Raw genomic sequence first — 27,791 nt, 5'->3', positions numbered from 1 at the left:
CAGAGATCTTTACTTGCACAGGCAAGATCACTCCCCTTCTTCAGCTCAGCCTTCCATCCTCGGGCATTCCTGCCTTTAACCACAGCCAGGGCTGAAGAATTTCCTGTTTCTATCTATCCTAACCCCTACTGACACATTGACACACATGACAGCAAATGAACAATCCTGCACACCTATCAACACTTTAATTGTGTTTCTCACTCACAGACTAAAAGCCTGGTTAGAAAGTAAACATTTTATTAAGATCACCAAGTCAATTATCTTTATTATTCACAGTCTGCTGTGAATTCATTTTTTCCCTGGGTTGGTATGCTTTCACACTCTTCCCAACATTTGCCCGTTTCCAAACTTGGAAAACCTAATTTCAGCATCATTCTCATCTTTCCGGTGGGGGAAAAAGGCCAAAGCACCACAGGCCTCAGCTAGTAAAATAGAGATGCTCTGTAGGTCACGGACAGAGCACTATCAGCTCTCTGACAGCATTAATGGAATTGTTCAGGATCTGCCCTCTGCCCTGCTCACTGTTTCCCTTGACCTCAGAGGGAGATGTGATTCAAGAACAAAATCTGGTCCTGAAGCAGTATGAGCTATTGCTTGCATATTTTTGACCAAAAGGCCAGAGCAAACTCAAAGGAAAAATGCAGCCTGCTGGAATGTGTTTAAATAAATCTAGGTGTCACAGAGTTATTTCTAGATCTATCTGTGTCCATGACAAGGGGACAGCAGGCCCACAGGCCACTAGGCATGAAAACTTTGAAATTCCGTGATGCAAAGTAACTTGGCAACAAAACAAGATGGACTAGATGATCTCAGTGGTCTCTTCCATTGAGCAACAAGCAGGCCAGGTCTGGAACCAGCTTCCACCAGACAATAATCTGATGGCAGGAGCATAACACTTCCCATTAAACCAAATTGTGCAAGAACACAGAATGCTGCCAAATAACCACAGCATAAAATGGCCCATTCCTTCAGCCACCTGGGTAGAAAACAGCCTCTGTTTCCCTACAAGGTCTGCCTTCTCCCTTCCCATGTGAGGCTGGCCAAAAGTAAAATAAATGAAGAGTGGAAACCTTCCTGACGAAGCTGAGCTTCTGCACAGAGAAGAAGGGAAATTCATGGGTTTGGAGTGGCAGAGTGCAAGGCTGTGCCACAGGGACGGTCTTTGATGAGCCCTGGTCTCTGCAGACAGCATAGATAAACCCCTTGTGCTGGTAGATGGGAAGCACACACTGCAGAGCTCCACACAATTCTCAGAACTTCTGCAGTGCCCAGTTCTGAGCAGAGAAGACCCTTCCTGGACAAACTTTCTCTGCTGCTGTTATTCTGAAATGCCAAAAGCAAAAACATCACACTGCAAGAAGTCAGACTGGAAGCCAGCATCTGCAGATGACCAGAGTCAATGCACCACCAGCTGGGACAAATAATATTACAAAAACATCACAGAATCATAGAATTATGAGCATTGGAAAGACCGCTGAGATCATCTAGTTCAACCATCAATCCATCACACCATGTCCACTAAGCAATATCCCTCAGTGCCACAACTACTACCCTTTATTGAACACTCCATGGACAGTGACCCCTGGAAAAGGACTGCCCCAGGCCATGATCCCCTAGTAGGAAAGCAGAAGGCCTGACCAGGAGCTCTGGCTTGGTGCCTAACCTTCCCTGGCAACTCCTCCAGTGCGGGTACTTTGCTGAGCTTGCAGCCAGACACAGCCTCCTCTGGGGATGGTGCTGCTCAGGAGGAGTACACTGACATGTTGTTCTGTGGGTTTTCTGAGGCCGGTAGGAATTTATAACATTTTTTTCCTTTTAACAGCAAACAGTTTGAGTCAGAGTTGCAAGTAAATCAGAAAAATCAGCAAATTATCTGAGCGAATCAGCTCAGGTAAGATTGCAGGACTGGAAGTACATCAAAGAGGAGACTGAGAGTGATGCCCTACAGTCTTTTCTAGTATGTGTTCCTCCCAGTCCTGATAATTAACTACTGCACGGAAATAGTATTTTAATAAGCTGAACAGTGAACAAGTTCCTCTGTATTTATTATACGTACACAGATTGTTAAGGAAAAATAAATGTGTTTGAACGCTAATGACCGTTCTATGATTAATGAGAGGGCCTGAAATCTCTATGCAAAAAGGAGAGGAGATCAAAGGGAGTCATATCCCATTTTGCCTTCTGAGGCTGCTCAGGGACTTCACTTCTCACATCCCTCTCAGTGAGGAAAAAAATCTGAGCTCCAAATAGATGAAAATAAAGCAGGCTTCAGCAATCGAACCATCACCGTCAGCTGTAGAGGAGTTACTATGGCAATGCTGCACAGTCTCTCAGCTCCCACCGCAGGCCCAGCAGCACTCCTCCACGTGCCACGTGCGGCAGCAGGAGCCACGTGCCCAGGTGCCCTGCTTTCTACTGAACAGAACAGCAAATGTAGGGGATTAAAAGATGTGATTTGCAGTTTTCTATTCTCCATGGAAACACTCCTGGAATATTAGGGGAAGGTCCGGAATACAGCTCCTGTTCTGTGCCTCAGGAAGGTATATCCCACTGCTTAGAAGACATTTTATAAGCACACAATATTACTGCAGGGATTTAAGCACTTCTGAAAATAGAAGCACCTCACTGTGAATTACAGATGCCCTGACACTGCCCAGGGAGGACGGTATCATTTTTTGGCAGAGCACAGCATCAAGCTCTCTGTAAGTGCTAATCTAATCCTAGCACCATGTTAATTGATTAGCAGTTCTAACTCTGTATGTCCAACAGTTGGTGTGACAACCATCACACCTTCCTCTTTGAGGACAAGACGAACACACATCACTTTTCCTACTGCCAACAGTATGTGCTCAGTGCTGCACAGAAAACACACTTTTGCTCCTAATTCTTTTTGGGGCAGCATTTAACATTCACGCTCAAACAGCAATCACAAGCTCACAAGAGAGTGGGGTCCTTTACACACAGCAGACATCTCTGTGAAGGAGTGAAGGACATCCCTGCCCTAAGATACCTCTTCTGAGAGCAGAGCTCCTGCAGGTCACCAGGCACTGTAAGGGTGGAGCCCCACAGGAACTCTGTGCTGAGTTAACCTCTATTTTTGTGGACAAGGGCTCTCTTCACCAGCAGTCCTGCTAACACACCCGTGGCTTTTGGCCACTGATGCCGCTTTCTGGGCAGCAGGCAGATGGGGTCAGCACAAACATGTTGGCTGGTGTAGGGTCAGCCCCAACTTGTCCCAATGAAAGGTGAGACACAGAATCACAGAATGACCCAGGTTGGAAGGGACCTCAAGGATCATGTAGTTCCAACCCCCCTGCCTGGCAGGGCCACCAAACATACACATTTACTAGATCAGGTTGCCCAGGGCCCCGTCCAACCTGGTCTTGAACACCTCCAAGGAGTGTGGAGGTACCACCTTTTGAAGAGTTTACTCCCCTCCTGGGAGTAAGTTCCCTTCAGGTATTGAAAGGCTGCAATGAGGTCACCCCGCAACCTTCTCTTCTCTAGGCTGAACAAACCCAACTCCCTCAGCCTGTCAATACAGTCATTAAATATACTATGCAACGTACTGTCTGAGGGTAAAGTCGGTTTTTGCATAGCTACACGTTCCGTTAAAAAGCTGTCACTGAATAACAAGCGGCACAAAACCTCTGCCACGCTGCGCTATTTATACAGCCGAGCATTCATCACGCCCGTCCTTACAACATCTGCCTCCGTTACGTCTCAGCTCCAGCGCCTCAGCGTGAAATCCATAAAACTGCAAATAAAGTCAGCGCCGGGGCTGCTCGCGTTCAACGCGCTACAATCCCCGCAGGCTTCAGCGGGCGGCGGCTGCTCGGGGCGGCCCCGTCGTGCACCTGCAGCTCAGCGCAGCGCCAGACCCGGCCCGGAGCCGCAGCGGATCCCCGCGCTCAGCGCCCCGGGGCGGGCGGCGGCACCACGTGTCGGGGCGGGGAGCGGCGGGGCCGGGCCGGGCTCCGCCACCCGCAGCGCAGCGGTCGCCGCAGCAGCAGCCGCTGAGCGCGTCCCTGTCGCCCATGCCAGGTGCCCGAGCCGGGCTGCGCCGTGACTGAGCACCATGGGGCCCCTGCGGGAAAGCGGCAAGGTGAGAGCCGGGCGGGAGAGGGATGCGGCGGGGTACGGGCGGCAGGAGAGCGGATGGGCTGCGGGAGAGAGGAGGGCTGCGGGGCTGGGAGCTGCGGGCTCGGGGAAATTCGGGCTGACGGGAGAGCGGGGCTGCGGGACTGGGATTGGAGCGAGGCTGCGGACTGGGGTTGGATAGAGGCTGCGGGACTGGGACTGGGGTTGGATCGAGGCTGCGGACTGGGGATGGAGCGGGGCTGCGGGGCGGCGGCCCCGGGGTGAGGCGGGTGCCGTAGTACCGCAGGGGGCGGGCGGGGACTCGGGCTGAGCCCGCAAGAGCCGCCGCCGCTTCGTGGCGCCCCGCGCCGCAAGCGCCTCCTCTCCGTTCTCCCGCTGCGCGGCGGGGCCGAGCCGGGCTGAGCCCGCGCCCCTCCGGGGGGCGGAGGCCGCCTCCTGCCCGCCTCCGCGGGCGGCGGAGGGCGCGTCCGAGGGGCGGCGGGCGGGAGCGGGCGGCTGACGGCTGGGGGGGCTTCCTTCCTTCCTTCCTTCCCGAGGAGGAGCAGAAGGCGCACCCGGAGAAGGAGGTGTCCCGCAGCCGCATCCCGCGCCTCGTCCTCCGGCCGCAGCCGCCGCAGCAGCGCAAGGTGTCGCCCGCCTCCGAGTCGCCCTTTTCAGAGGAGGAGAGCCGGGAGTTCAACCCGCCGAGCTCCTCCGGGGGCTCCGCCAGGACCATCAGCAGCAACAGCTTCTGCTCAGGTACCTGCCGGGCCCCGGCCCTACAGCAGCGCAGTCCCCGGTTCCCACTGCAGTCAGATCTGCTATTCTACGTGTCCATAAGTGACACCAGATGTTTCCATTTCGAGTTCCGGGGGCTTAGCTCTCCGCTGCTGAGAAGCTGTTAGTTTGATTGCTATGGAATAGTTCCTTAAAGAGAAAGATTTTCCTCTAAGCCCACAGCGTTAGCATGAGGAACCGTGGAAAGCCCATGAGCCAGAGCCTGCAAGGTGGGGCGGTAGCTGCCGAAGGTGTGGGTCAGATTTGCCTTTGTGACATAGATCTCCATGCATGAGTTGGAGCACAGCGTGCACATGGAGTGTTCCCGTACCATGGAAGTTACCTTTGGGTGTTGGAGGGCTCACTCTGTCCCCAGGCAGCGCCCAGCCTGCCCTGAGCTGGGCATTGGGTCATGGAGCAGAGGGAATCACTGCAGAACACAGACTGCTGGGTCTGCTTTCCAGACCCAGTGTGTGTCAGGGGCTGCGTAGTGTTGAACGTTTGACATTTGTGGAGTTCAGCACTAAGTCCCCATCAGCAGTGAGTCACTGGGATGTTCAGTAGCTGTGAGTAATCCCCCAGCTCAGCGGAATGCTTCAACCCGTAGGAAATTATGCACATGGGCAGTGGCTGTGAGGGTCAGATCATGGAGCCCTTGGCACCATATGCATGTGGTGGTTTTAAAGATAATTCAGTGACTCAAAGTTTGTATTTAATAGCCGCTATTTTGGAAACATTGTCTATCACACTAAAACTCTGACTTGCAATGAGTGTTTTGTAATACTCCATTTCGGAGCAAGTTCCTCAACTTTCCTTTTCTTTTTACATTAAGGATATGAGTTACTGAGCCCAATCAGAAATAGTCACATTTATCATTTTCTCCATTTATTTGCTGTTTCTCTCAAGAATCGGTACTTTAGCGGCGTACACAAACAGTGAATTTCCCTCTATGAGGAACACAATATCTTTGCCCGATTCCAGTATTTCCCTCTCAGCCTGAATAGCTTTTGCAATCCATGCTGGGCAGTGATCTGTTGGTTATTGTTTGCGAAACAATGCAGGTCATTAAACAAACAACTGCTTGGCTCGAGGAGCGCTGAAGCATTCTTCCCACACCATTGCATCCCTCCATCTTACCTGTTGGGGTTTGCCTGCTCCCTCGTAAGCAACCAAGAAGTAAAATTATCTGAAGCTTTCTACAGATGCATTAATTTTGTTACGATCTCTCATAAATGGTTGTGTTTTTTTTTCTTGTTTTCTTTTTTCTTTTGGTTTTGCATCCCGTTCTTCACGTCTACTCAACGTGGTGCTGCCAAAGCTGTCCCACCACGTTGTATCAACTGTTCCATGACTCCCCATAGCAGCTCTGTTCTTGCTGTAGGAGTCAGGCAGTGTTCTCAGAGGCACCGAGTAGTGTTATGCTGCTGTCTTAAACTTCCTCTTGAGCTCAACTGGAAATACTTTTATTTCTTCTATTCATCTTTCCTGTTCTGAATGCTGCCTTGGTTTAGCTTGGCTTACTCGATTTCCTCATTCTCTGAAGCCCCTTTGCTGCCTTTCACTGAGAGTCCTGTATTGCTACACACCCAATGTAGGCTGAACATCCCCAGCAGCAGCAGGGCCTCCAGCCAGCCCCTCCATCTTCACTGGGGGATGACATGCAGAAGGTGAATTTAACATTAGTGGCGATGCACTTGAAGCATAAAAGGAGGGCAGATGGATGGTGTGATGAATGATAGTGTGATGGCAGTATGTAAAGCTCATGAGCATTTGGATAAATGTCTTCTTTGTAAGTTATTTAGTTATCATTAAGCTCTAAAGTTTCTTGATAAGCAATAGGGATTGTAGAGTTCCTTTCCTTTTGAACCTCCTATGTTGGTATCTACCTTTCTTTCCTTATTATTGACACCAACTGATTAGAATGGGTAGATTTCCTTTTACCACCAGAAGATCAGACTTTTTTTCCTCAGCCCGAGTAAATATGTATTTCCTGTCTGATTCCCTAGAGAGAATCCCCTGGAGGGTCTGATTCCTTTCTGGCATTGTCCATTTCCTTGCGTGCTTATATTGGTCCCAATGCATAAGTGAAGGTTTGGATTTCTTTCTCTAACTCAGAGCAGCAGTGTCTTTTGTATACCGTTAAAGATGCTTTAGGAAGGCGAAGGACAGGAAGATAAGTTCCTTTGGGAACTGTCATGATGTGACTATGGTGGCAACAGCAAAAAGTACTGCTGAGACTGGCAAAGGATGCTTCATTTTCATCCACATAGTTTCTTATGGAAAAGTTGTTAGTTCTGGCTCAGGTAAGCTTTAAATCTGCATGACCAGCTTCTCCTTGTCCTGTAGGGCTGCATCAGAGGCTCAGCTGTTTGTGTTGGTCAAGTTTCTGCAGTTGGCTTTGTGTCCATTTCGCTTTGTAAGACTGCATGAGCCACAGTGGGACTGTCAGTCATTTTTCCCTCAGTATTCCTGATATAATGTATTTTTAGTATACCTCATTTGTATGAAACTGAAGTGGATGCTCTGAATGTGGTGAGGGAAGCTCAGTCTTTGTGTCAGTGTTCACCACATACACTCCTTCCTTAACATCTTGGCATATCTGGGGTGCTGTTTGTCATCTGATATGACAGCACCGCTCTACCCTCAACCTCTGCTCGCCTTCGGCTTGGATGTCAGCCACAGAACTCGTGTGTCAAGTGATGAAAAAGCACTCTCCTAGCAGCATCGTCTGGCTGGCCTGCTGCTAAGCTTTCCCCATCTCAGGAGTGTGTCCCTCCTGAGTATTTCCTGGTATTGAACCTGCTGTGCACCCCCTCCTTGTCAGTCAGGGTGTTGCACCACAAACATACTATTCATTCATGGGTCTCTGGTTGAGGGACTGCACCCAGGAGGAAGGAGACTCCCTCTGGCCATTGCAGTTGCAGTGTTTGCCTTACAAGAAATAGGATACTGGGGGTGGGGTGTTATGCTTTTATTGTGTGTACACATCCTTTTAATACCTGCTAATTGGTTGTTGGATTGAAGGCAGCCTGGAATTGCCCAGCTCAATAATAGTCTGCTTAGCTTTAAAAGAAAGTTCATTAGGACGTTGCTTTTCTTTTTTCTCTTCTTTTTCCACCATTTTCTGTCTATGAATAGCATAGATTTTGAATTTCTTACTGTGAGGGAGAGTTCTGTAATGCTGCCTTTTTATAGACAGCCTTCTTCTCAGCCTTCATCCAGAAGCCAGCTGGCCAAGTTTCTGCAGGTAGAGCAGCTTTGCAAGAAGCACTTGTGCATTTAACCATCAGTTCAGCAGCAGACTTTATGGACCAGACAAGCTGTTTTATTCCAGTAGCAAAATGTTCCACTTTTCATAGTCTTGTGTACAGATCCCCTTTTTAACTAGAGTTTGCAGTACTGCAGGCCATTGAAATACAGCAGTATCTCTGTATGTGAGTGATTCTGGTTCACTCCCCCAGAATGTTTAAAAATTGATTATTTTTTTCTTTTTCTGGTATAAAGATCTTTTAAAAACACATTCACAGAATCACAGAATGGTAGGGGTTGGAAGGGACCTCTAGAGATCATCAAGTCCAATCCCCCTGCCAAAGCAGGTTCCCTACACCATGTCACACAGGTAGGCGTCCAGGAGGGTCTTGAATATCTCCAGAGAAGGAGACTTCACCACCTCCCTGGGCAGCCTGTTCCAGTGATTCCCCGAGTCTGTAATGCAATAAATGTGATCTGGTGATGTGGCTGCACTGTAGTTTCTGGGGTGTAACATAGCAGCTGCAGGAAGTTCTGTCCCATGGTTGCCTGCTCAGTGGCTGCCATGCATGGTCCACTTGAGCTTCCAGACTGTGTGCCAATTGGACAAGCTGCCAAGGAATGAAGAGGCTGAATTCATTGTGCATATGCCAAAAAAACGGTGTGGGCTCCCAACAGCCTTATTAATACAGTGTGTATGTACTACCCCTAGCTACAGGTTGGAGGAGAGGGGAGTTTGTAGAGGTCTGTTAACCTGTGTTACTGGGCAAAATGCTGCACCTGCTGTCACCATCATGAATCATACCTCTGCTACAGCATTGGAGCGGGTTTTATCATAAACCAGCCAGTTTTGGAGTCTCCAACACTGAAGTGTGTGTACTTAAATTTGTATTTCTGAGTAGGACAAAAAAAAGATGAAAACGAATTTGTGGTGTTTTAGCAAGTCAACAAGGTTATTAATATGAACTACTAAAATTATTACCCTATTATTGGTGTATATGTATGTAGACAATTACTCCTTGTGTATGTAAGTTTAGATATGCAGATATTATTGTGGAAACAGTGAGCTGTTCCGTTCTTCTTGTTTGTTGTTTTAAGAAGAAATGTTCTGTTTCAATAGTTCCTTCTTGGCTCTTTTTCTTTCCCTCACAGTTACTGAATTATACGCTTAAAAGTGTTCAAATGGCTGATTCTAAAAGCTCACCCCTCTTTCCAGCCCTCCTGCTGGAAGCTGCACTTTTGCACAGCTCTTTTGCCATTTTTTCAGACTTCTGAAGAAGAGCTGTTCCCCAGAGGGTGTGATTGCAGCATTCTGTAAGGCTGTTTAGCAATCACTCTGATACTCATTTTCCAAAAACACTGAAACAAAATCTACTTCTAAAAGCACACTCATGGCCTCTGCATAAAGGCGATGCTGGTGACATGCTTCCTTTTCTCAGTGCTGTTTCCCTGGAGAATTTCCTTCTGGGCCAGCGTGCATGCAATAATTTATTATTGCTTCATGCTGTTATCCACCATTTCTGTTCCTGTGCAGCTGAGATGCGTTCCAAACATGGGAGTGAGAAAACTGCCTAGGTACTAAGAAGCACAACCTGCCTTTTCCTCCTTGTTTGGCCTTTCCCTGCATCCCTTTCAACTTTAGTCTTTACTGCCTCTTACTGCTTAACTATTCTTTTGTGTCTGTACCACACAACAACATCTGGAAGCCAAAATATTTGACCTTTTGGATGTTGGTTGTTACCTTTTTGTGTATCTGTCAGCGCTTTACAACCTGACCCAGATCCTAGTGAAGTCAGCAGAAGCATTTCCATTGTCTCTGGGACATTTTGGACTCTGTCCTGAGAACACTTAGTGCTGGTCCCTTTCTAGTAGCATTTGTTACAGTCTGCTGTGTCCTGTGATGACTGTGATGGCTAAAATCTAGGCTGTATGGTATGTTTTGTTTTCACAGCCAATATGTAATCTAATCCTCTTGCTTTAAAGTAGCCTTCCTGCAATTTTGTGTTGAGGTGAAAAGCATTGTGCCTACTGAAGAACATCACAGCTTGCAGAGGAAATGAAACATCTATCATCTAATCATAAGTTCTTGATTACTTTTGAAATAAAATAAATAATGGATTCATTTTACTTGAAAGGAAATTCTCACATTATAACTGTACATTTAAAAGGTTGGTATCTGCCCTTTGCATCTTGGATCAGTGTTTTGATGTGTATATCAGTAAATGCAGTCAGTGGGTTCTATGGTGATACTAAATGCCAGTCTGAGATAGAACAATTGAGGGGAAAAAAAGGAAAGAAATGCACATACTACAATAACTGATAGACTCTGTGTGGTTTCCAAGCAGCATTAGAAGGTAAATAGTGCGACCTTAGGAGGTGATGTTCAAGCTGCAAGGCTCACAGCTGTGTGCTGTCAACCATGGAGATAGAGCAGTATGGGAAACAAGTAATACAACATTTATACCAGTTGATGAACATGTAGAATTTTATTTGTGGTCTGTTTTATATGTTTTCTTTACGAAAATGGTACTTTCAAAACTGGGTAGAATGTTTATCACTTCTTCCCTTGCTGCACAATGGAATTAAACACACTCTGAAAACCGTCTGTATGCATGTATATGTCAGATGATGTGGGTATGAAATGCACTGTGTTAGCTGCAGTTGATGTAGTCAAACAGCAGCAGTCTGAGGCCAACAGTTGGCCTCAGAATAGGTCAGAGAGTTCTGCAAAAGTTCCTTAAAAACTACTGAATTATTTTTCAGGTAGATTTTCAGTCCTTTACTACATTAAACACATTGTCCAAATGTTTTCTGTGGCATGATATCAAAACTCGGGGTGTGCTATTCCCGATCACAGCGTTCTCCTAGTAACAGCACTCTTTTTATTGATATTTTGCTAGTAGACCTTTATGTTTTTGTTCTCTAATAGCAGTGCCATTAGCCGTGCTATAAATTTAATTACAAAGCTAGTAAACTGCAATTATATAGCCCTTTTTCAGATGGTTTCTCAGAACTCACATCAGTCCTACTTATTAATGAAGTGTTCAAAAATAATGAAGACTAGCAAAGGCATCATTCGCTGCCAAAGTCAATTAAAATTTGTTGCTTTAGAGTAACAGCTATTGTCATTCAGATGTCATTAGCTGATATCTGGAGAGACATGTTTATGGGAAATACTGCATGGTGAACGATTCCTAACCTTTAGGAAGGGATAAATCCATCTTCTTTGACTGCCCTCTCCCCTCTTCTGCAGAGAGTGAGCCTGTCACTTTCACCATGCTGTCAGTGAGCAGAGGGCACCTCTTGCTGAATGCAGTGAGCAGTTTGCGTGCTGAATTGTAAGCAGTGCCCGGTCAGGCTCTTGGCATGACAAGTGCAAGCTAGTAAAGAACAAGTTTGAGGGTGCCTGCATGCTTGTGGTAGGAGCAGGGAAAAGGAATGGGAGATGTGTAGTCTTTGATATTACCTACTGGATTAGTTTTTGCAGCTATAACATAAAAATAGCTTGGAAGATGGATTGGGGGAGAAAAAAAAAGATGGTCCCCAGCTGTGGAATATATACAAAATCAAGGAGAAGTAAACTGAATATGTAGTTTGTCCAGCCTCTTTTTTGAGGAAGGACCATTGCCAACATTACATCACATCAGCCATGGCTTTGTCTGCCCTAGCCTTGAGACATTTCAAGGACAAGAGTCTGTGTAACCTTCCTGCATGCCCTAAGGGAGTGGTGAGCTGCTAGCCTGCCTCACTGCAGCCAAAATGGAGCAGAGTTAATTCAAGTTCTGTCTGCGGAGACATGGGGATTAAATGTGGAATTAATTTGCTTAGCAGGATTTCATATAAGTAGGCCTTGTCGGATAAACCTCTCCTCTTTTTTGGACAGGGCTGTAGTTTTGGTTGCTCTTCTACTGTCCTTTAGAGCAGAGTAGAAATTAAACACAACCCTAGTAGATCTTGAAAATCTAGAATGAATTTGGCATTGATCAGATGGACTAAAACTAGTAGCATTTTTAGGGTTCTTCTTTTAGCATAGTAATTCAGTATTTTTGTCCACAGTCTGTAATTTTGTAAAGTTGTGCTGGTTTGCAGGTAACAAATTGTTAGTGGAAAATGTCTAATCATACGGAGTGTGTGAAGTAGCCTGTTGGAATGGCTGTGGTAAGAACGAAATGCTACAGCACGGACAGGAGCTGAGGAGAACACTCTTACCTTAAGCTGTGCTCCCTGACTTATGCTGAAGTGTGGGAGCTGGTGTGAGTATGCTCCACCTATGTCTTTTTACGTACACTTTCATTTATGCTGTTACACTTGGACCCTTTCCTTTGGTTCTCATTATTATCCAGTTTTTTTTCAGAATGATATTGTCAGTTTCCTGTTAGTAATGTTTCCTAATGGAGGAGCGAACCCTTACACCCATTGGTGTAGCTGCCCAAGTCATCATGGTGGTTGATGCAGTCAATGGAAAAGGCAGGTTCTCCAGGCAGTGATATGGCTTGTGTTCTCTGGAGAAGTCTAAATACAGCTGACAGCCTCTAGAGGAGCCTATTCCTCTCTGTTTACTATAGAAGGAGCATTAGCAAATGGATCTTAGGTGATACATTCTTTAGTGTCTGCCAGCAACTTTTATTAATTGTTAAAGACTCGCACATTAAAGACCAGCAATGAGAAGAGCACCAAAGCAACTCTTAAGGGTTTAAAACTGTGGGGCAGACCAGCAGAGAATGAGAGATTATCCTGAAAAATTGTGAGATGGCCGTGATGGTTCATTGCCAATAATCAGCTAATGGTGCATCATCCTTACAGATGTACAGAAAGGGAACTGCCACGTAGAAGTCAGGATGCAGTCTCAGTGTGCAGAGTGGGTTAAAGTTGATTAGAATCCCGTGTTTAGTTATGGAGTCCACATTTGTTTGGAGAAAAACAGCGCAACATTTGAATACTGATCAGAGGAACCTTGAGAGAAGATGAAAATGTGACAGTAGAAAAGAGGTCAGGTAGGGGACAGGCAGAGTAGGCTTGTAAAACACAAAACTAAATCTGACAGCTAGGAGTGAAAGTAGAAATATGTGAGTGCTTCTACAGGAAGAGCATAATTAATTATCTAGATGGACTAAATAAGGGGGTTGGATTAGTATTATTTCTTGAAGACTTGACGAAACAACAATATTTTTCTAAAGAAGGCTCTAAACCAAATTGCAGTGGAAACTGCAAAGCCTCTGAACTCAGAGGATCAGAGAAGAATATCACATGTGGTCTTTAAGTCTGTGAGAGCGATTTTTTTGTCAGTTGTTAAGAGTGTTATTGCCTTAACACTTTTGACTTTTGTATTTGAAAGTTAGTCAGTGCATGCAAACATCAGAGTACACCGAGCAGTTTCTGAGAACGTTTGAGAAGACACCATCCCATGTTTGGCTTTGGAACTTGGCCAGTGTATCTGAACTGTGTTAGAGATAGCATTTTGGTGATGAAATCCAGCTGATGTTCAAAGGGCAGAGCTTCCAGAATGCTCTTAGGAGACCACTCTGAAAAAAGACACCATGGATATAGCAAGGAAAGCAATGAAAATCATGTGTTTCTGAAGTGTTTTCCCTCTGTTTGACGTGTAGATAACACAGGCAAGATCAGTAGACTTTCACAGCAGCTTTTGCCAGCTCTCTCTGCTGTCCTGATACTCATGCCTGCAAAGATAAGTCAGGTGTGTTCCTGAGAAGTTGTACCTGAAATCCTCTTTGGGTAAAAAATACCAATTATAAGATGCTCCTTAGACCTTGCCGAAAACTGCATTCTCACCATGTCTTCAGCAGAAGGAAAATTTCATTCTGGCTCGCTCACTCCTATTTCCTCATAGCCAGCTTTGGAAACAGATTCCTTGCCTTGGTCTAAAAGTCTAATGCTGAACAACCTGGTATTTTTCACCTCCTCTGTCGGAGCTGCTAGCAGAGTTCTGGACAGATACAGGGAAGATCTCAGTTCTACCCCATCTCCTTTGTATCCATGCTTTTCTAGCAAGAAGAAATGAAGGTAAGCGCAGGGAATCTGCCTTATGCTGGGCATGTGGATGGCACCTTGGTGTTTCCCAGGATTCTCCTTGCATTGAGGTGCAGGTTGGTGGGGAGCTGTATCCCTCCTCACTTGGCCACGATGATGAGCTTCCATGTCTTACTTGCAGCTGTTCTTTTTGTGATAGCAAACACTTTGATTCCTTAAAAGGCAACACAAAAAGCTTACACAGAAGTGTGTTACAGTGTTGAAAATTTTGGAAAATTTATGATTTTGTTTGTTCTCCTGGCTGCTGCCTTTTAGAAGGATAGAAGTTATACGTGAGGTAAAAATAAACTATCAGAAGAATGGAAGTTCAATAAAATCATTCATTTACTTCAGCTGGAGTGGAAATGCTCAACTGGTTATCAGTGGGTCTACAGGTCATGAGTGGTGTGCACAGAGATCTTGATCCTGATTTTTAATGCTGCAGCTTAGGCATTTCATCATTACGAGGTTCCATTGGTTCTTGAGGTTTTCCAGATTGAATCCCCATAGCTCAATGGAGTCTCCCATGTAGAACACTTTGGTAAGGTCTGCAGATCCTTGACAGGATTTACAGTGATTTTGTTGGTGGAGATATGAAGTAACTAGTTTATTTTTCAGTTGTCTTCTTCAGTCCTTTTTTTTTTTTTTTTTTTTTAATGTAGAGTTTTGAAAATGATGCTGCCTAAAGAAACATAAAGAAAGTGCAAAGGTTGTATGCGTGAATGTGCACTTCTTCATATTTGATTTTAAATGTTGGTGTGCTTCTAAAGAGAAGACTGCTTATATACAATTCCAGAGCTCTCAGCCATGCTGATTCACTCTGCTGTCAGTTGCATTCATTCAGCCTGCAGAAGAGACTGAATCCTTGAGGAAAGGAAATGTGCACTGCTCTGGCAAAAAGCTGCCTCCTCTCCTCTCTGTGTTGTATTATATTGTGATATTGATGTGAATGGAAATGGTACAAGGAAAAGGATGGAAGAGTAACCAGACATAGGGAAAGCTTTCATACATGGAAGGATGCAAGTATCACACTGTACTGAGGGAACAATAGTTAACAATAGCAAAGGCTTCTCTGCTGGGGAGGGAGCTGTGGGAAGATTAGCCAGTTTAGGGTGTCCTTCTCATAAACATACAGTTGTGTACTGACTGAACAGTCTGCCCATGCAAAGCTCATTGCAGGATCGGGCTAGGCCTCTGTTACAAACAGGCTGGAAGTGGTAGGTACAGCATGGTCATGCAAATTACTTGGCTCATCTGCAGGTACTTGAGTTTCATATGTGGTAAAGGTAATGCACTGGGAACAGAGTGCAGTTGCATAAGATGGCAGCTTTCATTTTGTCCTGGGAAAGAACAAACAATTGCGTTTCTCCTGGAGATAATGTTGAAGTGTTCCCAGGGTCGAGGTAGTGTGTTTGGTTTTGTTACCTTTCTGTAAAACCACCATGACTTTTACAAGAGAAATGATTATTCAAGAAGGATTTAGATGAAGGAGGTGAGGGGGAGTGGGACGTGGGTTTTGTCTCAACTCTAACTTTCTGTTTTGCATGTAATTGTTAAGAGCTGGAGTGTTTATATTCCCAGAGATCAGAAATGCTGCTCTATTCCAAGCAGTGATTACGGTTGTTTGTAGTACGAGCGTTCCTTCAGAATTCTCCTTTAACAAAAGCAGTCCATATAATGCACCCTTTTTCAGAAAGAGGTAACACACACCCGCTTGTTACAAATGAAACAGCTCTGTGATCACAGTCACTTTAAAAGAAAAAACGATCTTTAGAAACCTTTACTAATTGCAGATAAATAAAAATGTTGACTTTGTATATGTAGATTATGTTTAGATAGTTCTATCAGTCAATAGTTCTCTTGTTGAGAAGTGGACATGGGACATATGTGTCCTCTGCTCACTTTCCATCTACTATAGACACAGTGACACGAACCATTCTCGTGTCTCGTCTCTTAATACCATAGCATCCTCTAGCACTGCTAATTCGAAAGAGCTTGTCTTAGGTATGAATTGTTGTTATGTAGCCCCTGATTTTGTCTTTGTTAGACATATGGAACAGGCACTCACCATTTTAGTCCAGCATAAGTCACTGGAAATTTAATCACAAATGAAAGAAAATAATAGGTATTTGCCAGGTCTCAGAGCCAAATTTAGATGTATCCTGTAAGGTTGTAATAGTTGTAGCCTATATGTATATATATATATAATTCTGCTAATTTCCTGTAATTAGTTGGTAATTTTGACATTTTCCCTTTTCAGATGACACTGGCTGTCCTAGTAGCCAGTCAGTATCTCCAGTTAAGACTCCTTCAGATGCTGGACACAGTCCAATTAGTTTTTGCACTGGTAGCGATGGAGACTTCTCCAGGAAGAAATTCAATGCAGGAACAATGAGTGAAGGAAACTCTCAGCTGTCTCGATATAAGAAGGAGACAAAGACAAGCCTTGTAAAGCCTGGTGGGTATAACATAGTTCCTTTCATTTAAGTAATTGCACTCTCTAATTGACAATTACCTCTACAGGTGTCCAGATGCTTTGTATTGTGCTGCCTGTGATACAGCTAATGTTGATAGTAAATAAAAAAGATAATTGGGTTCTTTCTATGGAACCACCTGCAAGGTTTGAAAACACTACAAGTATTAGCTTTTTCATGGAAATGTATTTAATTGATGTCTTCACTTTCTTTTATGAGGCTGGATGGTAATGTTGAATAACAACTGAAGTATATTTTATCCTGTTTCATGGTAATTGCACACATAGTTCACTGGCTAAAGATAAATTAATCTTAATATCAAAACAACAGATTATAGTCCTCTAATGTTGTTAGATTGATGGTTAGACCCTGCCTAAAGTTTATGCTATCAGGCTGCGATAGCTCTCGGGATACAGCATGTCAAATCAAGACAGGATAATGGGTAGAGTGCATGTGGGAGTTATGCAGATGTAACTCCATGGTGCATTGTATGAATGAGGAGCTTGCCTCCCATTGCCTCAAGCTAATGGGCCACCTTAGACCACCAATTAAATCAGCACCTGCTTGTCACACATCCAAGACTAAATATCCTGGTGTGTCACGGGCTGCTGTAATTTTAATGAGTGGATATAGGATGTATTTATGAATCACATACAGACAGCTCTTGATTGCAGATTGTCAGAATATTTCTGCCTTTAGCTCTTGATTACAAATGGCCAGGATATTTTCACTGTTATTTAATTAATCTTGGAGACAGGGTGTTTTGTCTCTGTGCAGAGCCAGCTGCAGAACTGACATGGTTTATGAGCTCAGATACCTCATGGCTGTATTGTTTCCAGAGTTATTTTACCTCTAGAAGCAATTTAGACATTTTCATGAAGAGTCATCTCAGATTTTCCTGGACTGTATTTCTGAGATCAGAAATGGCAGGGAATCATTGCAAAAACGCTTCACTGTCTTGGTCTTTGAAAGGGTTGATTAAGTCTGACTTGTCGCTATCCTTGCAAAGTTCTTTAAATCATCCCTCTATACTTGGCACTCACGGGGCTGCACCTCAAGTGCTTTGATCAGTTTTGGGCTCCTCACTACAAGAAATACATTGACGCCCTGGAGCATGTGCAGAGAAGGGCAACAATGCTGATGAGAGGGCAGGAACACAAGTCTTGGGAAGAGTGGCTGAAGTAACAGGGATTGTTTAGTATGGAGCAGGGGAGGCTTAGGGGAGACCTTATCACTCTCTGTAACTCCCAGAGGGGAAGTTGTGGTGAAGTGGGGATTGGCCTCTTCTCTCAGATGACTCGCAACAGGACAAGAGATAATGGTCTTAAGTTGCATCAGGAGAGGTTCAGGTTGGATGTTAGGAAAAAGTCTCTCTAGTGAGTGGTGAGGTATAGGAACAGGCTGCCCTGGGAGTTGGTGGAGTCAACATTCCTGGAGATTTTCAAGAAAAGGATAGGTGTGATATTGAATGATATGAACTAGAGTGGTCACAGGCATGGGTTGTTGGTTGATCTTGATGATCTTAGAGGTCATTCCAACATTAATGATTATGGGATTCTATGATTTCAGATCTTTCAACTGATTTAGTCTAGGTATTTAACAGTATTTACTTTTCAGACAGTTTCTTTCCAATATTAGGCTTATCGTAGAAACAAAGAGTCATGAAGGTTGGAGAAGGCCAAGATCATGAAGTCTAACATCAGTGTGACCTACTAAGCCCTATCACAAAACTGTATCCCTTAGTGGCACTTCACATGTCAGTTAAATACCACCTGGGATGGGGAGTACATCGCTACCCTGGGTAGCCTGTTTCAATGCTTGACCACTCTTTCCATAAATAAATTCATCCTAATGTCCAGTCTAAACCCACCCTGGAACAGCTTGGGAACATTTCCTTGCCTCCTATTACTTGTCCCCTGAGAAAAGAGACCAGCACTCTCCTTGCTACAGTCTTCTTTAAGGCACTTGTAGAGGGCAAGGAGGCCTCTTCCCTCAGCCTTCTGTTTTACAGTCCCTACCACAGTTCCCTCAGCCACTCCTTGTAAGTCTTGTTTTCTACTGTTTTCTCCAGCTTTATTGCTCTTCTCTGCACACATACTCATATTTACCTGTATCTCCTCTCTCACAATTTTTTTGAGCTATCTGAGCAGTTTCAGTTAAATGTTTCAAAGAGTGGAAACATCAGTAAGTTTGTGCGAATGTCAATTGAAAGGCTAAAAGGGCAAAACAAAAGCAATCTGTGAAGAGTTTTAATGCACTTAAGGTGAAGAAATAGTCAATAGAAAGGATTCAAAATCATCTTGTTTTATTAGTGTACTGCTTTTGAGGCTGCTTTTAATGTTATTTTTGGGGAAGACAGGCAGACTGACATCCTCATCCAGTCATTTGTAGCTTTAACTTGTTATCTTTGTAGCTTTCTCTTAGTGTGGTGTATATGTAGAGCAGGCATCAGTACCTCTGTGCTGAATAACCTGTAAGTCTGGAGACTGATCTCAAGAGCTGTGGACTGGTGCTCCCAGGATCCATCAAAACTCTTCAGGCCAGAAGTGGTTCCCATTGCTGTCTCTTGGTTTCAGGTGGATCCAGTCCATTCCCTGGGACATTTTTGTGCTTGAATTTCTGGTGACTTGGGAAGGTATAGCCTTCGTACAAAGAGAAGGCATTGTCTTGTAGCAAAACTTTCAGGGAGTAACAGGGGAATAGTAGAAAGGAAATGGATGTGGGAGGAGAGATATTCTTGTCATACATAACCTAGTTCTATATACAGCTGGATCCCTCAGATTTCAGTGCAAACAGAGTTGTGCATAATGTCTTTATCTCTACCATGTGTCCTTTCTGAATTATGAAGATAATCTCTACACAGTTATTTATCTGGAATGCCTTGTGATAATGACTACATAGCAGTAATGACTACATAGCAAGAACCAGATGTAAGATAAAGATTAAAAAATCCAGTCCACCTATAACTTTTATGGATTATATCCTGTGCTACATTTTTTGTGTGAGTACTTCAGTGCACACCTTCAAAATGCATATCATTTTGCAGAAAATTTATTGTTTTCCAGGGTTGTCTCCTTGGAACATGCTGAATTTCAGAAGTAACACTCACACAAATATTTAGATAATTCAGGAAATGTAAGAGTGGGATCACACTGTGAATGAACCCTTGGGACTTTTTTGGGCAGTTCCCAAGCTCCAGTGCTTTTATTTTATGCTAGCAGTATCACTTAATCTCTCTTTTCTACACTACAAATTATGAAATACGACATAGATTTCTTTAACAGCCTAAGACACTGTTGTATGAATCTAAGTCATACTCTTTTCTTGAAGTATTATCAAACAAGATTTGGATGTCCTTCATAATTTATGTTGTTTGCATAATGAACCATACTTAACCTTGGAATGCATTATCACTACATCTTGATAACCTCTGAAAGATTTATAAGCATAAGAATGTTACGCGTTTGTTGATAATAGTTGATAATGTTTTTACTCTGCATTAAATGTAAACCACAGCAGCATTAGAGGTGAATTTAGCTTAAAATCTCAGTCTGTTTCCCAGAAAAGAATGTAAAGACAAGCTACATTAGGGAAGATGCATATAATCCTCTCCAGGATTGAGTTGGACAATTATTCCATCTTGGGGGTGTGATTCATTTTTTGCAATAATAAAAGCAACAGAAAATGCACTACAGGAAATGTCTCTGCAGTAGGACTCCATAAGCTTAATTAACACTAGTCCTAATTCTACATCAGGATATTGTGCTGAATCATACAGCTTCTGTAACTAAATAAACAGGAGCATAAACATTTCTAAGTATTTGTTTTCTTGTGCTGCTTTTCCTTTGGAGGATCCATCCTGAATTCCCACGCTTCATGTCTAGATCTTGTTAAGAATAGTGGAACTATTTTGCTTTGACAGTCTTTCTCATCTCATTTTTTTGCCTTCTGTAAGAGTGCTTAGTGCAAGGGTTCAAGCACAGCAAGAGCTGTGCCAGTAACTTTTTCAAGTCTTTTATGTTTAAAATAACACAAAGCTGTACTTGCATTTCAATGTCCATAAGCATCATAACTTAAGAATGTGCTCAGCATTTTTGGCAAAAGTTCTGATCATTGCCTTCTTACCTCTCATGCCATGATACCATGGACAGCCTTGGTCCAGCTTGCTGAATGAGCTACGGTTGGAGTTGTCTTTGAGAGCCCATTGAGTTACTGAAGTTTAAATTATTAAGGTTTATAAAACATTAAAATTTTCCCATCTTTGTCCCATATGAACCTTTATAGGTCCCTTCCAACCCAAGCCATTCTATGATTCTGTGATGTATACCTAACTGCATGAAAGGGATCCTGGGTGAGAGCAGTTAGAGTCAGCTCCCAAGTCTTGTAAAGGCGTCTGTTCATCATTCACAGCTCGTTTCAGTAATAACCACTCCAGGTAGCAGTAAGTTACCAAGAGCTGTTCTCTCTTTACTGTTGGTAAAACATTTGACCATCTATTGCTAGCTCTGGCTAAGATGGTAGCGCCTTGGGTTAGAATGCAGGTATTGAAACTATGTTCTCTTTAAATTAATGGGAGAGTCTCAGAGGCTTCTACCACTCAGAACACCTACCTTCGTTAGACAGTAGACATTGAACACAAATTAAAACGTGGAATTCCATCTGAACACAAGGGAACACTTTTTTCCTGTGACACTGATAAGGTGCGGTACAGGTTGCCCCAAGATACTGTGTGGTGGCTATGATGATGTTCAGAACTCAGCAGGACACAGTCCTGGGCAGCCTGTTCCAGCTAAACATGAGTGGGGCGGGTAGGTCTTGAGAGCTGGATCTCCAGAGGTCTCTGTGAGTCTGCATTGTTCATAGGGTTGTTTTTTTTTCCCCTTTAAACAGTTTATCACACAGATCTGTTGCTAAGTAGTTGCAAGGCACAGCTTGTTCTTTTCCTGCCCTATATTTAATTTCTGTGTACTGCCATTTTACTTTCAATGAGTTCATAGACACAAAAAGAATACATAAAGTAATTCTACCAATCACTGTTCAATTCAAAATGTTATTTAACTTTGAGCTATTAGAAGTAGCATTGTATTCAGCATGTATTTCCATTATGATCTTTCCTCCTTCTTCCCAGTAGATTTGTCAAGTCACAAAGAAATGAGCCTTTGGGCAGGATGTCTCAGTCTGAATGGATTAACATTAGAGGGTGTTAGAACTATTAGGATTTTTAGAAGGGCAGGCTGGCTGTATGGCCATAAGTTGGTCATGAGTGCTGAGTAGGTGCAGATGCTTCTTTTTTTGACGTTAGAGCTGATCACAGTTAACATAAAGGAGACTAGGGATAATAGGACTCATAGCATTTGGAAACATTACAGTTAGATTTAAATAAGTTAAACAGATGAAACAGGAAATGCACGTCTAGCTGTTAAAGCATCATGCTCTTCCTGCTGATGTTTTTGTGGTGTTTGCTGTGTGAGCATTAGATTCCCAGCACACTGAATGTCCAGGAACTTACTCTTGAGGTTATTCTGTGCAAGCACAGGCTAGTGAGAAGTTAATCTGGTATAGTAAAATTAACAGATGTTTATCCACATTGGTATTTGACTTCCATATCTGTATTCTAAAAGCAGAGTCACTTCTGTTGTTTTAAAAGCAAAACAGAAAAGGTCTGATTTAGCTTATATTGCTGAGATCTGGCTGTATGATTTTACAGATCTTTTGTCTGCTCTCTTGCTCACTTCAGTGTAATAAGATAGGAATAACAGAAATAATCCAGTGCACTCTATGTGCTTCATCTCTAAAACAGATCAGTTGGTACATGGGTTCTCTGAGAGGTTTTTCTTAGAGGCAGTTCTGGAAATAAGCTTCGTCCTGAAGAACTCCACCCTTCTGATTGAAGAAGGGTTTAATGATAGGACTTTTACTGTGTTTAATCTTGGGAAGAATAAAAAAGATTTATAGAAAAGCATGTTTTACTGATGCCTTTATCCAACAACATCTTCTTTTATATATGCACATATAAATAAATATATAATCTAATATATATGTATTCATTCTCAGTACTGAACTTCTGCGAGCAGTGGGAAAATAATAGAACTGTTGTCCCTGTTGTTCAGGATCAAAGGTACAGAATACAAAGACAGATTTACAGAACGTGCTAACTGGAATAGATCCTGTGTCATGCAAAGAGATTCATTGTTCTGAGTTGTGCTTTCACTTCTGTGTTGAGAGTGGCCTCACTATAATTACTCTCTCTTTCTGATGATAAATTGATGGAGCATCTTGCCTATGACCGTAAGTTGCCCACATACTAGCTTCTTTTCTTTCTTCATAAAGCATTTGACTTAATAACAAACATTCACTTGATGTGGCTGTGCTTATTTATAAGCATAAAACATACATTCTCTAGAGTGTGCAGAAGCAAGAAGAAGAGCAACATCTCAGCTTCCCTGAGTAAGTTAAACCTGATGAGGATGACTTTAACTTGAGCATTAGATTTTTAAGCAGCTCAATATTTGGCAAAGAACCAATACACAGTGGTCAATTACTTGTGCTTCTGGAGGGCTTTTCATCTACTTTGTAAAACATCACCTTGGCAATGGAACGGAGGAAGCGTATGTCATCTTTCTCAGAAGTGTGTGTGTGCTTTGATTGCTTTTGTGCATGTCTCAGAGTAGACGATGTAACCATCCTCACATTCAGATCTAATGATGCACAACATTTGTTTGCTATAGAATTTTAACATCACCCTTCTCATTTTTTCTGTGTTTATTTTGTAATGTTATTTGGGACAATAAAGTTTTTAAAATCTTTTGTAGCATAGAATCTAACTAACAGAAACAGTTGTGGTAGATTTTGGCTGTAGTCCTTTTTCTCATTTACTTCTGCTTTTCTTTAGTCTCTTAGCATCTCAAGTTGGGCCTACACAAGGTAGCTACTGCTGATTTTTAAAACAAAAACATTTCCAGATAATGGTTCTGTATGCACAGAGCCCTTCTGCATATTTTACTGATGGGATCCACTTTAATTTCACGTCTGTTGCTATGGAGCTGTGTAGATTTGCTTACTTGACCTGCTAGCACAGGGAGTTATTGAAGACTCTGTCTCCATGGATACAACAGGACCTAAGCAGACTTCACAGGAAGATTAAAATACACATCTCTGTCTTCAAAAGCCAAATGCCATGTTTTGGTTCAAGCCTGCACTACCCTGATGCCTTGTACCCTAGAGCTAAACAAAGAGAGGTGTCCACCTGCCAACATTATGTGTGTGGTAGCTGTGGGTGCAGTGGGGCCTCAGTCACCCATCCCTGCCTGTTTCAGAACTATCACTACTCCATTTTTGGAATGGTCTTTCAGTTGAACCAACAGATCCCGTGGGGATGGCAGATCTGTTGGAGCTCTCTTGTATAAATCTCTGAACATTTGTGATGCAGGAGAGTGGAGATTTCAATTCGTGCATCTCCTTTGGTTACTTTTAGAAACTCTGGTCTGTAGATGGGGACTGAATCTCTGATCCAGTGCCTAGGCCAGTTGAATATAGGAAATGGAACAGCCTTGAGAGCTGAATCTGTCATTTGCTCTCCGTTCCAGTGGTTACAGAAGTTGTTTTGGATGGGAGGGAGATGAATACATGATCTTGAACCACATCAGTTAGAATGATGGACTGTAATTTATCTGACTTCAGTTCTATATCTATAATGTAGCTTGTAATCATCTTTGCATGCCCAAGTTGACTGAGATCCTCTTTAGTCATAAAGAAGATAAAATCCAAAGAAACAGTGAATCTAGTGTGCAGTCTTTGTGACCAAATACAAGTACTTAATTTAGGATAAGATAAATAGTGCTTTAAACTCACTGATTGTAGTAACTCTTCATTGACTAAAAATGGGACCTAGGTTGGCTCAGACAAAGGTGACTATGTTAGAGGTATTTTCGTCGAATTAATCCCACCCACGTCCCCTCTGTTCTAAATGAGATAGATCTCTGACAGCTCTGCCATTAGCTCTTATTGGAGCTGAGTACAGTCTTTCTTAATTCTCCTCTCTCTCTCTCTTTTTCTTTTTTTTTTTTTCTTTTTTTTTAATTTTAACAGTAGGGAGAGTCAGTCATAGGCATTTAGCTGCAGAAGAATGTTAGTGACCAAGATCACACTTGGAAGCTAATGGCTACTCAGTGTAGGTCGCTAAGTCCAATTAGATGCATCCGCTCTTCTGTTCATCCCTTCAAAGCTTAGGCACTCTCTGTTCTATTTCTGATGACCACTGTCTCAGGTCTCTAGCATTATTCAGGAAGATTCTGTATCTCATTTTGCTCTGCAAATTTCATTTATCAGCAGAAATGAAGCATTTTTAGGGCACAGGCTAACTGAATTACACTGAAGGGAAAAAAGTGTCCTAAAACATCTGATAGATAATACCAGAATATAATCAGAGTACATTCTTCTGAGCAAAAAGGATAACTGTTACCATATCACTGTTGTTTTTAGTTTACAACTATATGTAGATTAGATTCATAGTTTTGATTTAAACAAATGTAATTATGTTGGGATGATAAACCTGTTCAAATAGTATTTCTTTCAAATGAGAATAAGCAAAGTAGTAGCTACATGGAGTGTTTTGACTTTAAAATATTTCATATTTTTCAACCTCAGTCTACACGTTCCAATTTAAGTGACCTAGAAGATGATTTTTTTAGTTCTGCATTACAACTTTTATGGTCTTCCTCTTCTAAAAGCATCATTTAGATATTACTTAGGAGTGGTGAGTAGTTGTGTTACGGACTCTCAAGATGTGTATCTCTCAGTGTTCAGAAGATACTCAGGTTCTACCAAAAACCTAGATTTGATGGTGAAAATGGAGTATCTAAGAAAGAAGTATCCCATCAGAAAAAGAAATGGCAAGTAAAGGCCAGCTCTGGGCTGATGTTACAGGCAACCAGCAATTAAGGGTACTGGGCACAAATCTTTTACAATTAGTTCACAGAATTGCTGGGTTTGGATCTCTGGAGATCCATCTAGTCCAACCCTCCTGCTAAAGCAAGTTCCTTACAACAAGTCACACAGGAAAGTGTGCAGGCAGGTTTTGAGTATCTCCAGAGAAGGACAATCTACAGCCTTCTGGGAAGCCAGTTCCAGTGCTCTGTCACCTTCAAAGTAAAGAACTTTTTTCCTCATGTACATAAGGAACTTCCTGTGTTTCTTTTGTGCCCATTGCCCCTTGTCCTGGCTCTGGGCATGACTTAAAAGATCCTGGCCCCATGCACTTGATACCCGCCCTTTAAATATTGCCGAGATCCCCCCCTAGTTATTCTCTAGGCTAATCAGGCTAGACTTTATCTAGAAGTTCCCATATCTTTTTTGAACTGAGGAGTTCAGAAGTGGACACAACTCCAAAAGTGGCCTCACTAGGACAGAAGAGAGGAGGAAGATCACCTCCCTTGGCCTGCTGGCTGTGCTGTTTTTAATCCAGGATACCATTGGCCTTCTTGGCCACACAGGCACTCTGATGGCCAACCTGTTGTCCACCAGGACACCCGGGTCCTTCTCTGCAGAGCTTCTCTTCAGCAGGTCTGCCCCCAATCTGTACTGGTGTGTCAGCTCTCCCAGATCTGTATCATCAGCAAACTTGCTGAGGGTGCACTTGTTCCTTCATCCAGGACACTGATGAAGATGTTAAACAAGACTGGACCTTGTACCAGTCTCTGGGGAACACCACTAACTACAGGCCTCCAGCCAGACTATGCTGCCAAGTTACATCCTTTACAAGAAAAGGAAAAAAAAAGACTGGAGAACTCTGTACTTGATTGAGTGAAGGGAGAAGAAACTTTAGGTCAGTTTGTGCCTCTTGAAGAATGGACTTGAGAACATAAAAGAAGGGGGCTGTCACACCAGACTTCAAGGAAAGGTGAGGGGCTGTACAGGCTTTTCCCAGGAAGACTGTTCTACTTTGGATAATTTAGTAACTATTTTACTGGGAATTTGAAAGTGAGTTCCCAGCAGGCAAGCCATAATTCCTCTCTCTCTCTCTCTCTGGCCTATTAATTATCCCAGTATTACTTTAGATTTAGGTAAACTGGGGCATCCACCTTCGAAGGGAGATTCTTACTCCAGCATACCCTGCAGGCTGGTTCTTGAAGTTGCTGTCTGTCCGTGGAAGATCTGGGCTGCTGAATATATATGAAGATCTATGCCGGTCAATCCATCTTTTAACCCCAGATGCCTTTTGATAGAACTACAGGTCTTAAGACAAACTTCTGTGTCTGGAAACAGAGTCTGCGTTCTTAGCATAAGAAATTCTTGGAAGGTGGCTGTAGCTGTAACCTTTAGTCAGTCAGGTTTTTTTACTCTTATGCTAATCCAGAATGGAATTAGCACTAAAAAAAAAGCACATACTGATGCTACATACACTGCACACTCTAAAGTATTTCTTTTAAAATATGTTTGAGGTCAAGCTTGAACGTGATTTGCAATTAATGTATTTACTGCAGCAAATTTTCTGCTCCTTCTGGCTGTTTGCTGTGGCTTTCAGCCTGCTTCACCTCCACAGAATGAAATACCGTGCATATGAAAGAAGTCATTATAAATCTTCCCTTAGGAGATGTTTTTTCATGCTCTGCTTTTAAATTACAATCAATATTATTGATGCCAATGTTTAGAATAGCTTTCTAATTCCACAGTTGTACTAGAAGTATTCTGAGTGTACTCCAGCTAAATTGTTGTTATGCACAGCTCTCACAAATCATCAGTTTTTATTTCAAGCCACTATTTGTGACATAACATGCATCACAGCCTGCTATGTTGCTGCTGCCTTGTTTTCTTTACAGTTTTCCAGCTGTATTTGTCCTCCCTTCATAAACACTGTTGCCAGTATTTCGTTTTATCTTTGAGTATACAAATTGCATTTCGTTAATCTCCTTTCATAAACAGTGCCCTATAATCCTATTATCGCTATTGTTGACCTTCTTTGGAATTCCTCCAGGTTATTAATGCCTTTATAATGAGAATCCTGGGATTTAAGCTGTTTTCTGAGCAATGTTTATTCAAAAATTGATAGATTATTTCCCTTTTTTTTTTTTTTCCCTTCACATCCACTATTTCTTTTCTGTCTGACATCTTATTATGGTGAAAGTGGAGCTGTGCAAATAACTTTCATCACTGAAACCTTGTGGGATGATTCCCACAGCCAGAATG

General features: G+C 42.9%; 1 protein-coding gene across 3 annotated transcripts in view; it reads left to right on the top strand.

Moving 5' to 3' along the window:
• Positions 1-3,968: 3,968 nt before the first annotated feature.
• The window catches only part of SYBU (syntabulin), a 42,223-nt gene continuing 18,400 nt past the window's right edge, over positions 3,969-27,791 (top strand). Inside the window, exons 1-3 of one of the 3 annotated variants that reach the window (XM_015856114.2) lie at positions 3,969-4,105; positions 4,647-4,839; positions 16,394-16,591. In XM_015856114.2, the coding sequence (XP_015711600.1) occupies positions 4,079-4,105; positions 4,647-4,839; positions 16,394-16,591 (418 nt within the window). In that variant the 5' untranslated portion in view covers positions 3,969-4,078. Of the gene's footprint in view, positions 4,106-4,637; positions 4,840-16,393; positions 16,592-27,791 lie in introns of all 3 variants that reach the window. The other 2 variants (XM_015856113.2, XM_015856112.2) reach the window with 2 other exon arrangements.

This window comes from Coturnix japonica, chromosome 2 (assembly GCF_001577835.2).
Source record: "Coturnix japonica isolate 7356 chromosome 2, Coturnix japonica 2.1, whole genome shotgun sequence".
Lineage (NCBI taxonomy): Eukaryota > Metazoa > Chordata > Aves > Galliformes > Phasianidae > Coturnix > Coturnix japonica.
Note: the sequence above shows the minus strand (reverse complement) of the source record. Positions and strands in the feature narration are given on the sequence as shown.